Genomic DNA, 13,387 nt, shown 5'->3' on the forward strand with positions numbered 1-13,387 from the left:
TTTTGAACCTACATATTTCTAAGTAGGTTTGACCTTTTGGAATTGTGTAGTATTAATGGATGCTTTAATGAATGGCAAAGATTCATGCAGTAGTTCTTTTAAGCGTTCTTGAGTGTAAGTAAAGGAACCTAACAGAGAAATGAGTTCATCATGTCTCTTTAAAGCAATTTTATTCCATATAGTTTCATAAATAAAAACATATTAATGATGAAAACCAAATAATCAGAAAAATCATGTTTTAGGAAAACATTCTCCAGTGTTTATATGTTGAAGTCTCATGTCATTTTGAGTTAAATTGGTACAAATAACGTTGGCCCTGCCTTCTTTTTCTGGAAGCAAAACAGAGTGGTTTCTAATGGAGCAGTGTCTCCTCAGATTTGGAATCCATGGCTGTGTAGCTTCCATGTTGGTAGGTCATTACAAATAGTAGGGAAAAAAAGGCAAGCTACTGACTCAGCAAAAAACCTGAACAACCACTTTGATGCAAAATGAATTTAAAAATTCTTTTTTTTGTGATGCTCTTAGTTGCTTTCCTTAACTTAAACATATTGTCAGTTTTCAGTTTATAAACTACACTACTTCTTCTGAGTTACAACACACAAGTTCATTTCCCCTGATTTTATTTTTCAGGTTTAATTCTAAGCCTAAAGACTCAGATAGTCTGAGTGTAGTGCTTTTTTTGTAAGACGAGGTGTTGTTTGCCATGCCTAAAATCACAATGTGATTGGGTTTATCTCACTAAACATTGTATTCTGAAGGTGGTGGTAAATATTTATATACTCTTTAATTTTTAGAAAGGAGTTACAAATAATACAACCAAGATCAAAGAACAACTTACTTTACCGTTTAATTAAATAACGGTAATAATTTATTTAATTAATTATTGTTTAGTGTGTTAGTATTGGGCAATGTTAGACTACATCCGTGATAACCATCACTTCTTAACTGGTAACTTTAATATTCCTTTAAAGCCCCATTCAGTTTTTTTCAGTATTTCCTTTAAAAATACAGTTTTGAGTTAAAATGATTCTTAGATGGATAAAGATATACCGGTTATCTTTTACATAAATGACTGGCCGTCATTTTTAACCAAGGAAAAGAATTAGTGATAACTGCTACCTTGTTCTCTTTTTGTGCTATGGCAGGTTGACAGAATATTTATCTGATCTGTAAATACTTCAGTGCAAGAAAGCTGCACAAAAATCACAGTGCAGGCAGACTACAGATGTTTGAATCTTTTCTAGTAGTGTTTACAAGCTGGGGGGAAAAACCCATCAGTTGCTATACAAGATGACTTGTCATGAAACTGAATAACTTACATAATTACTATGGTCTTTTTGTGAAATGTCGAGAGATTATAGTTTTTGGGTTTGGTTTGTGGTTTTTCTAGTCAGTTCAGCAAATGCTGTTTAAATCCAGGTATAAAAGTGAGAATTTCTGTGTCTAGTAACTTGCATGAGTGAGCTTCAAGTGCCAATTCTAAACTTTCATTAGTTAGACCCTGTTCAACACTGGAGTCTTTCAAGTCTGTGTAAACAAAACGTGAACTACTATTAATAGTTAACTACTTCTGTGGGGGCTGGTGTTTGTCTCTCATGAATCCAGAGGTAACTTTGAACAGAACAAGTCCCTTCCAGTTATGAATCAGCTATGGTAAGACTAACTTGCTATACATGCAAGACGAAAACGTGCTTTTCTGCAAACCCTTCCTTCCCCAGCCACGTATATATTCATTAAAATGAGCAACTTTAATGCTCCACTTGTGAGTTCATGGGTGGGGGAGGAGAGGGAGTGTTAGATACAATTCTTACAAATACATTATCCAATAGGGTCCTGAGCTGCTGCCATGGCTCATGGAGTTTTGGACCCTGGAAGTTGGTTCAAGGTTACCCTTCTACTGTTCCCTGTAGAAATACCTTCATTACCTCTTGTGTTCTTACTTTTCCTATCCCAGGCTCACTCAATTTGATCACCAAATTCTGTCCAGTCTGTTTTTCATTTTTATTAATACTTGTGACAATGTTTTCTTGCTTCTCTGCTCCAGTAATTTTTCATAGTTCCTCCATTTTACAATGTGTAACCCATTTTTGAACTTGGCTCTTGCAAATTTAGTTTCAACGAATTTATTTTCTATATTCCTAAAAACTGCTACCATCCCTTCTCTGAGGATTTCCTTATGGATAAGGAAAGACTAAACAATGCCTGGACACTTAAGGAAAGGCTTCTTTATTCATTTTAATATTTTATTCTTGTTGAGAGATGGTAGCTAACAAGCTATCATTGAATCAATATGGCTTCTGAAGTGTTATTTTACATCTACAAACTTACCATTTTCCTCTTATTTGTTGGATCTAATGTGCGCTCACTAAGCAGTGTAGCAAGTGGAGAGAAATTTTTTTCACTCCAACTATACAGATGAGAACAAATGTCCGGTTTTTAAAGCATTGAGGTATTTTTCCTTCTTTTTTCTCCTGCTTCCCCACTCCAATTTTCAGCCTTTCTGCCATTCAGAAACAGACAAGGGTGGACAATCTGTAAATAACTGTTGCTGTAAACTGTGACTCCCTCTTAGTTTCTGCGGAAAGGATCTATCTGTTTGTCCTTTCTCATGTAGCATCACTCTTTAATTCTTCTGTTTAGAAATATAGTTATTAAAATATGCATTGCTGTTTTCCAGCAACAATTCTCCCCCAAAAAAGAGAAAGGGAGGGGAACACAACTATTGCAATGGACTACTTACAGCAGTAGGTCCTTTATGAAGATGTAGAAAACCCATGTGTATCAGTGGATCTTTAATACTCTTTGGGGAGTTTGCACAGCTTTGGAAACAAGGAAAAAACCCATTGCAATTAAGATGCCAACATATGTTGTGTAAACAAACAGTGGGTTTTTTCATTATCTTGCCTGCACCTCTAACAGTTGGGGGATTTCTTATGAAATTATGTCAATGTACATGTATGCATCTGCAAGCATTACTGTGCTGTACTCGTGCGCTTTGTCTTATTTCTGCACAGCTGTTACTATTCTGTAAAAAGTTGTTTTTACCGATTAGATAGAGCTTCAGTTCTACCAGTATTAAGTAAACTTATGAAGCAAAAGCATGATTTAATGGCTTTTAATTGTGAATAACACAATTTGAGAATAAAGGTGTTCTTTCTCAGGTTACAGAGATTTACTTTGCTTCTTTTTCACCCCAAACAAAGCTGAGATTATTGTTATCTTTGTACAGTTTTTCAAAAATATGGAGAAAATTGTTTAGTAACTGCCTCCTACATGTACTTAAATGGCTCCGTGGTATTTTTTTATTAAAACAGCTAATATATTAAAACTTGCTCTAAATAATAATATTGAATAAAATGGAAAAGGCTTTCAGCTACTCCAGATTGTGGAAAACTTACTTTGAAACTGGTTTAATGTAGAGATGGGTATTAGTTTAAAAAAATACTCAAGGATTAAAAAAACCTCCCCCAAACTTTAAGATGACTGAAGTTTAATAAGTTATAACCTCAAACACTATATCCTTCTGGAGTATGTTTGGATTCATTAATGTTCTTCACTTCATGTGCAAATTCCCCTCCCCACTTCTTTTATTGTACTTTCCCTCCTGTTCCCGCCCACCAAAAAAACCCACAAAAATATTTGATTGGGTTTTGAAATTAAGATCTCTCTTCTTTTTGCTGGTTATAGACATTAAAAGATTCAAGGGCAGAGAGGGAAAAAAAATAGATAAGCTGGTTTGCTCAAAATGGTGAATACATGAACTAGATGAGTTGCTCCATATTAAGTGGAAAGATGTGTCACAGCTACCTTTGCCCCTTTTACTTAATCCTCTGAGTTAACAGCCATTTGGGGGCAAACGTTTTGCTCTCAAGGCCTTCTGCCTTCAAAAGATCACCAGTGATGCCCCTGTACTTGGAGATGTGGTGATAATAGAAGTCAGCTACAGACCTGATTTCCTTCACTCTACAGCATTTGCTGATTGACCCTTTCAGGGAGCTATATCAGTATTTATTTTTTATGTGGTGATCTTGTATTCAGTGGATTTGGCTTCAGTTCCAATTTAAGTTATGAGTAGGAACCTAGTCCAAATCCATTTTGGTTACTGGTTCATATCTGTGGGACTCAAAAGTCAATCTTTTAGAAGAAAGACCAGAAGAGAAAATTTCAGCCTTCTTTGAAGATCCTTTTTTTTGTTGTTGTTCTTTTTTAAACTGTACCTTTCCAGAGGCTTTCTTGAGAGCCTGTGTAGTCAAAACCAACCCAAGCCACAGTTGTAGAACATCTACTTAAATGCAGCACATCAGCATCGCCTAACACTTGATCTTACTGGATCTTGTAATGGACATACAAATGTGAGGCCAGCTCTTTCAATATTTTTGTTGCTGATACTGTTTGTGTAACTTTTACTAGAAGGGTTTGAAAACGCATATGAGGAGTAAAGCAACTGGTTGGAAATATTTACCTGAATTGTGAGGTGACTGTTACGTATTGTAAATAGGTCTGGAAATCTTACGTGTTTGATGAATGAACTACCAATTTAGAGTATGCCATGGGCAGCCTGTGTGGTACAAGATCCTCCTTTGTGTAGTCAATGTTTCTAGGAGGTGTTGTGTTCCAGGTGGAGCTGCTGGGTACGTGCTCACCTTGGAAGCTTACCAGGTTTCTGACAGACTGGTAGTGTAGAAGGTCTAGGAGATACTTTTTAAAAATGTAATCTAGATATGCAAAAATAGTGCTTCTGGAAAACTTGATTTGTGTTGTTTATGTTGAAAGTACTAGATGAAAGACTATGTCAGCTAAAGATGTGGTCTATGCTCTGAAGCCTTGGTCATGCCTTGAATATCAATGTGGTGAACGAATCCTCACAACTTTGAGGTGAAATGTCAGTTGTGATTTTTCACAGCAACTTTAAAGATTACTTTTACGATGTATTTTGAAACCAGGTAACTACAAAGTATTTCTTTTACCTTAAAGCCATCACAATACCTTTCTAATGACTTTTCCACCCCAAAATAGGAGGGAAGGACAGAAGAAGTGGCCTCATTCTGACAATTCCATTATGCCTTGAACAGACGAGTATGGACGAGCTGAGTGTCACACTAGACTACCTTCTAAGTATCCCAAGGTGATTTCAAAGGCATTCTGTTCAGGGCTGCCTTCTTTTTCAGTGGTGGAAAAGAATTGGTTTTTCTTTTTATTTGCCTCTCAATACCGAATGAATTTTACATAAATGTTTGTTTAAAATGTGATACTGTCTGACTGAATTAGAAACATACATCCCAATAAACTAAGGGATATCTACTGAGGCTTGCATATGTCCTTTTATTCTGTATATCTGGCTTTGTTTTTTTTGTCTTGTGTATTTCCTCATTCCTTTCTTGGGATATCTTTCGTAAATTCTTTTTAACAACAGTGCACTTAAATTGCTATGTAAATTAATGAGCCATTCTAATGAAACTCCTAAGCTTACAAAGGTAGCATTGCCCAAAGTAAAAAACTTCATCCTCTTTCTTTCTTTGCTATGTGCTTAATCTTTGTAGCTTGTAGTGCTTAAGTTTGCACTGAGTCTAAAAATACATGAAGTCTTACTGAAGTTAGTGGGCAACTCAGATGTTTAAAGTTAAGATACTGCTTAAATGTGCTGATTGACGACTTGAGTATCCTGTCATCCAGACCTTGCTGTGAAATCATTGTTGATTAAGTTCTGCACATGTAACCCTGCAAGCTTATAGTGACAGTTCTTGGTCCTAGCTTAGTTAACTGCATTTTTTTCTTAAGATCCAGAGATCAATCTTTATCATAGCTTTGTCTTGTTCTCTTGTGCCACTGATTGAAAAAGGAAAGAAGCCCCTCAGATAAATGCTTGCTTTTGTATCTCTTTAAGTTCCTCTTCTGGAAACAGGAACAATGGCATAACTAAAGACTGTTTAGTGTACTTTGCTTATTTGCAAAGCAATAAGCAAAGTATAAATGTTTTTAAAACATGGTTAAATGACCCAGTTTTTTTGTAGCTGAGACTGTTTAAAAAAATTCTGACTGGGGAGAGAAGCAAAGAATAAATTCAGGTTGCTTACAAGTAAAACATCAATAGCTATATGAGTATATTGCACAATGTTTTAGTCGTGGAAGTTTTAGGGTTTTTCAAACAGCTTGTTGTCTTTTGTAAAGTGATGAAAATCCCAAATGGTCATCCACACAAGTTATCTCATTGACTTAAGGACTTGGCAGTATTTGTGGAACAGATGCAGGCATTGTTGTTCTAGCAAGCATTAATTGTTCCGGAGTCTCATCCTGATGTATGTTTTTACATATATTAGTGTAAAAATAACTTAAAATTCAACCAAAGTACTCTTTGTACTTTGTACAAACTGGGAAATCTGTTTGAAAGCAAAGTTCAGTGTTCCCACATCTAATGTTCTGTTTGACAGTCATGGAAAAAATGACCTCTCTTTTATGGTGGCAGTATGGGAAAATCATTGTCGTTTTTGTTTGCGTATTGTTTTTTTTTAGTAGGAAACACAAACTTCTTGGCCTAAGCACTTGCCTTTTTTTGTTCTGGAAAGACTTGCTGAACAGTGATTGAAAAAAGGAGGGATTTGGGGAGGGATGTTGTCCCAAACCCAGATACTTGTCCAAGAAACATTAGTGTTACTTTTTTCCCCCAAGTTCTATGTGTAAGGTAACCTAATATATTTAACTTCTAATTCAGTTGCGCATGCCATATGTTGTGCCTATAACTGTTTTGAAATATGAATTCTAGTGTCGATGGATAGCTGTGTCCAAAATTTGAGAGGCATAACTGTTTATAGTGTCTTGGGTGAAATTTCTTTAGGGGGTGTGTGGGAGGAGCGTGTGTGTGTGAAGCTTTTGTCAAACTTCAGACAACTTATTCCTAGTGTTTAAGTCTACTGTTACGCATTTCTTTGCTATTTGATGATTTTCTTGGATTCTGAAGGCGTTTTCAGAATCCAAGAAAAATAAAAGTGGCAATGTTATGCTATTGTCTGTGCATACTGAAGTTTGCTTCCTTTGTTATATTCTCTGTATTGTGGTTCGAATCACCAAGTATGTTGTTGGTTTGGTTTTTTTTTTAAACTTTCTTACAAACATTTATGTTTGAGTGTCGGCTGAACTTTTTGGAAGTGGTAGCTCACTTCTGAATTTGGTTGTTTGTTTGGGTGTGTGGTTTACCGTGTCTCAAGATGCTATAGTGACACTTTTCATCTTGTTCTTAAAAGTAGTGGTAGTGTGCCTTTTGAGTTCATTCTGATTAAATGTTGAATGCACAAAGCCTTGAATGTTCAGAGTACTTCCAGAAAAATCATGTGTGTGATCTTAGAGGTTTCTTAAAACTAAAAGTATGTATGGTTTGGCAGCCAACTTTGTAATTATTTTTTCCTAAATAGACTAGTAAGATGCCTTTTTTTCCCTTTTTTAAATTCCAAGATAACTTTATCTTCCACCCATACCTGATAAAGCTCAGCTTAAACATGAAATAATTAACAGTTACATTTCTTGGTGTGAAACATAATTGTTACACACAAGTTGCTTTGTTTTTTGTAAGCTAAGGAGATCACAGAAGTGGCTTTGTTTTGTAATTGCAGATTTGGGTGCTAAAGATTACATAATGCTTTTCTACATCATGTAAATGTCATGTTTTTTAGTTACTTATAACTTTGCTGGACACAAATTAGAACCTGAGACATGATATCTGATGTGGTAACTAATGCTAAAATTATGGGCTCACTTCCATCTCCTCTTCCGGCTGCTGCTGTGTTGGTTGTGAGAAGGTGATGCTTCCCAGCAGTTGGTGACATCCAGAGGTTGCTGCCACCATTGAACTTTGCCCAGCTGTTGTTGTGAGCATCTTATTGCCAGCTTCAGTTAGAAATGAGCTGGAGAGGTCTTTGTGGGAATGCACAGAGAGTGAGGAAAGTTTTCGCTATTTTCTCCCATTTGGTACTTGAGCAGAAGTAAAACCTTATTAGAAGAAAAAGATGGTGTCAGTCTAAAATACTCTTTCTTGTAGATCCATATGCAAAGCTTCCGTCCTCATAGAGGCTTTTTGTGCACTGCAATTTCTAGTCCATTTGTTCAGGAAGGAATTTTAAGCATGTTTAGATGGTTTCCTGCTTGTACATGCATCAAGTGATACGTAGCTGTATCCTCAAATCTGTGCCAATTCACAAGTAACCTTGTGAAAACTGACATCCCTTTCTCTTCCTTACAAAACTGTCAGTTGACCTCTTTCTGAGGATTTTGTGAAGTTTATGGTTATGAAACCTTTTCAGAGTAGCTAAAGTTTAAATAAATGCTTGTATTATGAAATACACTTAGGTGCTACTGAGAAATTGTAATTTGCAATATCTATTAATATGCTTGAGCATTAAAATTGAAAGTTATTTTTAAATGAGTAAACTTAAGGTTTTTAAGACGGTATTTTTATAAGTAAAAAACTATGTAGTTGTATTTTTTGGTAGAGTTGAAATCCAGAGTCATTGTGATATGACACTTGTTCATGAATTTTGTTTCTTTCTAAGCGTTTTTCTTCTTTTAGTGAGAAGTGCAAAGCTAGAGGATTTACTGTGATAGTGGATGGCAGAAAATCTCAATGGAACGTGGTAAAGACGGTTGTGCTAATGCTACAGGTAAATAAATTTTTATACATTCGTAGTTGATGGATTAGTTTTATAGATGTGAACCCAATAGCTGTGTTTAATGTAGAGGCAGTAATTTCTTTATTGAGGAATACACGATTTATGGTCTTTGAAAATCACAAAATGTGGTTCTGTGACAGAGTTCTGTGCAGGAAGAAACAATCTGAAAAGCGGATGATACACTTCACTCAAGTGAGGGAGAAATTCATTACACGCTAAGAACACATGATTGTAGACCTTTTTCTAAAACAGAGTTTTAGTTAAAAAAAAAAAAACAGAAATAGGCTCCTGGTGTCATCAGCTGTGAGTAGTAGGAATGTCTGCAGGGGAACAGTTCACACTGATAATGCAGCTGAGCAGGTTCTGATGCAATATGCTGTACTACTTGGTTTCCATTGGAATTGGCTATAGCTGATTTTGTTGTGTATAGTAGTCCCAATCACAAATTATATTCTGGATGCTATACAAAGTAGGAGAAGAAAAAAAAAGTGCCAATTCCCAATTAAAGAAATTCATAACAATTTAGTATTCTAGCTTTTCAGAACTGTGGAGTTACAATAAAGTCTTATTTCTGCGAAACAGTATAGGTTATTTTCTGGTCTACAGTGGTCAAAGAAAATGCAAGATACAGCACTGAATAGATTAAAGAACTTGGACTACTGCCTTTCTTACTGCACACATCATTTGTCTTTATCAGAGCAGTTTTCCTCTCAGACTCTAGATGAAGCCTTAGAAAGTGTGTCAAATATGAATAATTTGATTTTCTTGTCCTACCGGCTCATTGTTGCTCCTGGGTTTTTTTTAGTCTGTTTCAAGGTGTCTTTCACCTATTCTTGACTAAGATGACATTCCTATTAATAGTTATAGTAATTGGATCCATTATATTGTGATTATGATCTTGCCTGATCTTTCACTTCAGCTAATGTGCAGTTGTGACGTTTAGTGGGAACTTCAGCTAGTGGGGAAGATACCTATTTGCCCATGCTTGGATTTCAGTGGCTTCCTGTCAGCACACTTCCTGCCAGTGTGAAGCCTGGAGAAACATAAGTTGTACATCTGTATCTTTAATTTGAGAAGGAAGCAATAAAGAAGAGTTTCATATGTAAACTAATCACTTGTGCAGACCACTTGAGATTTCTCTCTGCTTGGACACACGCAGTTCTCAAAGGTGCTGGTTGGTCATCAAAAGAGACACTTCTGTGTTAAAAATATTGTCTACTTCTTAAATAGTTTTTGTATATTCATTAAAATAGTGCAAGAATGAAGTATATTTTTTTCAGTGCTATGCTTTCTGAGTTGGATGTATATAACTTTTTCAGAATTATATTTTTATAAATAAAACGAGGTATTTGAAGAGAAATCCCATGTACTTTATGTCAGTACTGTGATTATCTGACTGCTGCTTATTGCTATAGCTGATGACTTGGGAGTAATCAAGAGTCTCTCTTCCTTGATCTACATTCAGTGTGACAACATAAAATCAATTTGGTAGATGAAATTACTGTTTTAGGCTGAGGAATGTTTTTGTGATAATACTTTTGTGAATTAATATGCTGAAATGTTAATATTAAGCCCTCTCATTCTAGTCTAAGCAATATGTACTAGAGAAGTATAGGATATAATCTTGACATGATTTAATAACAAAGTATACAATTCTTTTCTAACTTTATGATTACTGTTTCGTTCTACATAGCAAATGACACTGGTAAAAACTTTGTTGCCCTTAACTTTTTTTTTTTAATGAAATGACATAAATAAAATTAAGTCTAGTCAATAATTCATGTTTTTCTATACTGATGTATCATGGACTAACGGTTAGGTCTCAGAACTGGGAGTAAAGAGGTTAGATTTTCTTTTCAGTTCTGACACGATTTTGGTATGAAACTGAGGGCAATCTATTACAAAGCAGGATGGAGCCAACATGAGATGCAGCAGACAGTTTAATTTCTGTCTGTAAATTTTAAGTTCTTGAATAGATAATGACATGTAAGTGGAATTCAGTTCTGTGGTAAATGAAGGTTTAATCCTGAATGTTTTACTTAATTTTTCATTTGTTTTACAGAATGTTGTTCCAGCTGAGGTGTCACTTGTTTGTGTAGTAAAGCCAGATGAATTTTGGGATAAGAAGGTTACGCATTTCTGTTTTTGGAAAGAGAAAGATAGACTTGGCTTTGAGGTATGTAGAACTTTTGTGTACTTCAGTCAAAAATACTGTTTCTGGAATACTAGAGTAATTGGATGAAAATTAATGTATCTTTAAAAATAGGTATATTCCAGACGCTTTGTGGATATCCTTAACAAACTGTTGTGGCCTTTTAATTTTTCCCTCTTTAATAGGAATATTAAATGAAGTAGGTCTCAAAGTAGAAATGTGTGGCACTTAATTCTTTGCTCAGCAAGAGGATAAAGCTGTTTGATACATACTGTGGATGTTTTGAGTAAGAAACTGTAGTACAGGGTTTAGTGTGAATTTTTTTCATGAGTCTGTAATAGACTGTAGAGATGCATGTTATATGGTGTCACTATATCAGTAGTAACCATTTTGAAGAACATCTTGTTGCTGTTGCATGCATGTTCTCTCATTTTTTGCATTCTTTGACATTAGTAACAAAGGTTATAGGTCCCTTCAGTTTGCCAAATATAAGGTGATAACTGTTCTTACCTTGTGAGGCAGAGTATGTACAAGAGATTGCATGCTAATGTTAGCAGTTCCATTCTGTCTTTTTGGGAGGTTAATGGAAACCTCAAATTTTCCCTATTTTTAGAAAATTCTCTGTATCATCAATCTTTCCAATAATTTTTGAAGCTAATCTTGTTTGAACTACAACAGGCTTGCTGTGCTCACCAAATACTAAAATGTCTACTTGTTTTGTACAACAAAGCTCTTGGAGAGCCTCTCTTTCGTGGAAGAGACTGAATAGAAAAGTGTTTTGCAGCCTTGTCTAATGCTGTGTAATTCTTTCTGATGATAAGATTATAACATTCTTGGAACACTCCTGTAGAAAACTTAGTTCAGGGAAAATGGGAATTGGAAGGTGGCAGCTGAAAGGTTATGTAACTGCTAAATAATATAAACCTAAAGACTCTATCATCCAGATATAATGCTGTTAATTCATATGAATTTTGTCCTCTTAAGTCTTGTATCAGTCTTTACCTAGTATAGGTGGCTTCATTGTTTGGAAGCAATTCCTGCATGTGAAGGTGCTCTGAAGGAGTGTCGGGGGGTAAGATTCCTATTTTCAATCAGATGACCAAACCCTTTTTTTTTTTTTTTTCTTCCCTTTAAATCTGCTTTAAGACTCCTTTTATTACATTACTTCATTTTTTTGTAATCTGCTTCAGAGTCTTACGAGTAAGGAAATCCTGCACGTTTGCCTTCAGGTTGTTTATCTTACAGATGAAGATCATATTTTCTTTTTGAGTAGTTCTTTAAAGACAGATTTGAAAAGTAGCCCAGGTTCAACAGAGCAATCCAAAGAATCCCTGGTCAGTGTGTTTGAAAGTCTGCAGCCAGCAAGATACTCACTGATGAAGGTAGTGAAGTGCCTGAAATTTTGCTAGTGGAAGTGGTTCCAACTATGATAATCTTGTGACTTGTATTATAGTTAAACTCTCTTGGGTTTCACAGATGTCTGTCTGTCGCTTCACCTGAATCTCTTGAGGGGACTGGCAAGGAGGTGTGGTCAAAGTATATTTCTGTCTTGAAGTTCAGCATGTATCAGCTCAGTCATAGCTTCTTTAATCAAAAACATGATTATCAAAAGAAAAAGACATGGGTATGATGGTGTCCACCTTCTATAAACCAGCCTATTGTTTGGAGCACATCCAAGATGAGAATTAAAAAAGAGACTGGACCAACCATCTGTACTCAAAAGGATAATTTTAAGAGCTTGTGTTCAGAAAGTGACTTAAGTTTGCAATATTCAGTTTCACACAGATGCTTTCAGGACATAAGGTAAACACCAAAGTCCAGACAGTGGCAGTAATAAAGGTGAACCCCCCTCTTTAGCAGCCCTTACTGTCTGACTTAGGCTCTCTTTTCCCATATGGTCCTTGGACAAGTTCAGGAAGCCTTTGAAGTTGTGGTATAAAAAAATTTTATACAGTGGCTGTTATTGTGTACATCATGGTATTGCCAATTTGGAAAGTAATCCTCTAGAATAGATTCTTCTTGATTTTTTCTTTAATATGACTCAGCTAGAATCTATTTCTAGACAAATAAGCAGAAAGCCTACAGAAAATGTTAATGAAGCAGAGATAATGTTACATGGCTATGATAATAAAGGGATTTTTTTGTTTGACTTTAAGGATTGGCTAACAGTCATTAAATGATAATTCTGCAATGAAATTTAGTAAGCTTAGTAATTTTATGAAGCATGTTCTGTGCTAATGATGATGTTGGCATTGTTGGCATAGACCACTGGAGCTGTGTAACTAAACCTTTTGGTTTCTGTTTCTAAATTACTTTTTTCATTACTGATCCATAAACATTTCTCCCTGACCTGAAATTTTGATCTAAGATTCTCTTAAATTAATAGTTCTAAAGTTTTAAGAAGAAGAAAATAATTAAAGTATTAGAGATGCATTTAACGCAAATATATATCAAAATGTGTCAATTGTAAGAAAAGTAGTCAGTGATGTATCATTTTACAAGAAAAATAATCATAGCATTAAAACACAGCAGCTGCTTCCTAGGCAGGAGGAAAACTTCAGATTTGTTCCCTAATGGC

At 35.4% G+C, this 13,387-nt stretch overlaps 1 protein-coding gene across 6 annotated transcripts in view; it reads left to right on the forward strand.

Annotated features, from left to right (window-relative positions):
* SESTD1 (SEC14 and spectrin domain containing 1) overlaps positions 1-13,387 on the forward strand; it is a 65,343-nt gene that overhangs the window by 13,604 nt on the left and 38,352 nt on the right. For all 6 annotated transcript variants that reach the window (XM_076342515.1, XM_076342511.1, XM_076342512.1 and 3 more), the window contains 3 exons: positions 5,017-5,125; positions 8,558-8,648; positions 10,720-10,833. In XM_076342515.1, the coding sequence (XP_076198630.1) occupies positions 5,017-5,125; positions 8,558-8,648; positions 10,720-10,833 (314 nt within the window). The remainder of the gene's footprint in view (positions 1-5,016; positions 5,126-8,557; positions 8,649-10,719; positions 10,834-13,387) is intronic.

Source organism: Aptenodytes patagonicus, chromosome 6 (genome assembly GCF_965638725.1).
Source record: "Aptenodytes patagonicus chromosome 6, bAptPat1.pri.cur, whole genome shotgun sequence".
NCBI lineage: Eukaryota > Metazoa > Chordata > Aves > Sphenisciformes > Spheniscidae > Aptenodytes > Aptenodytes patagonicus.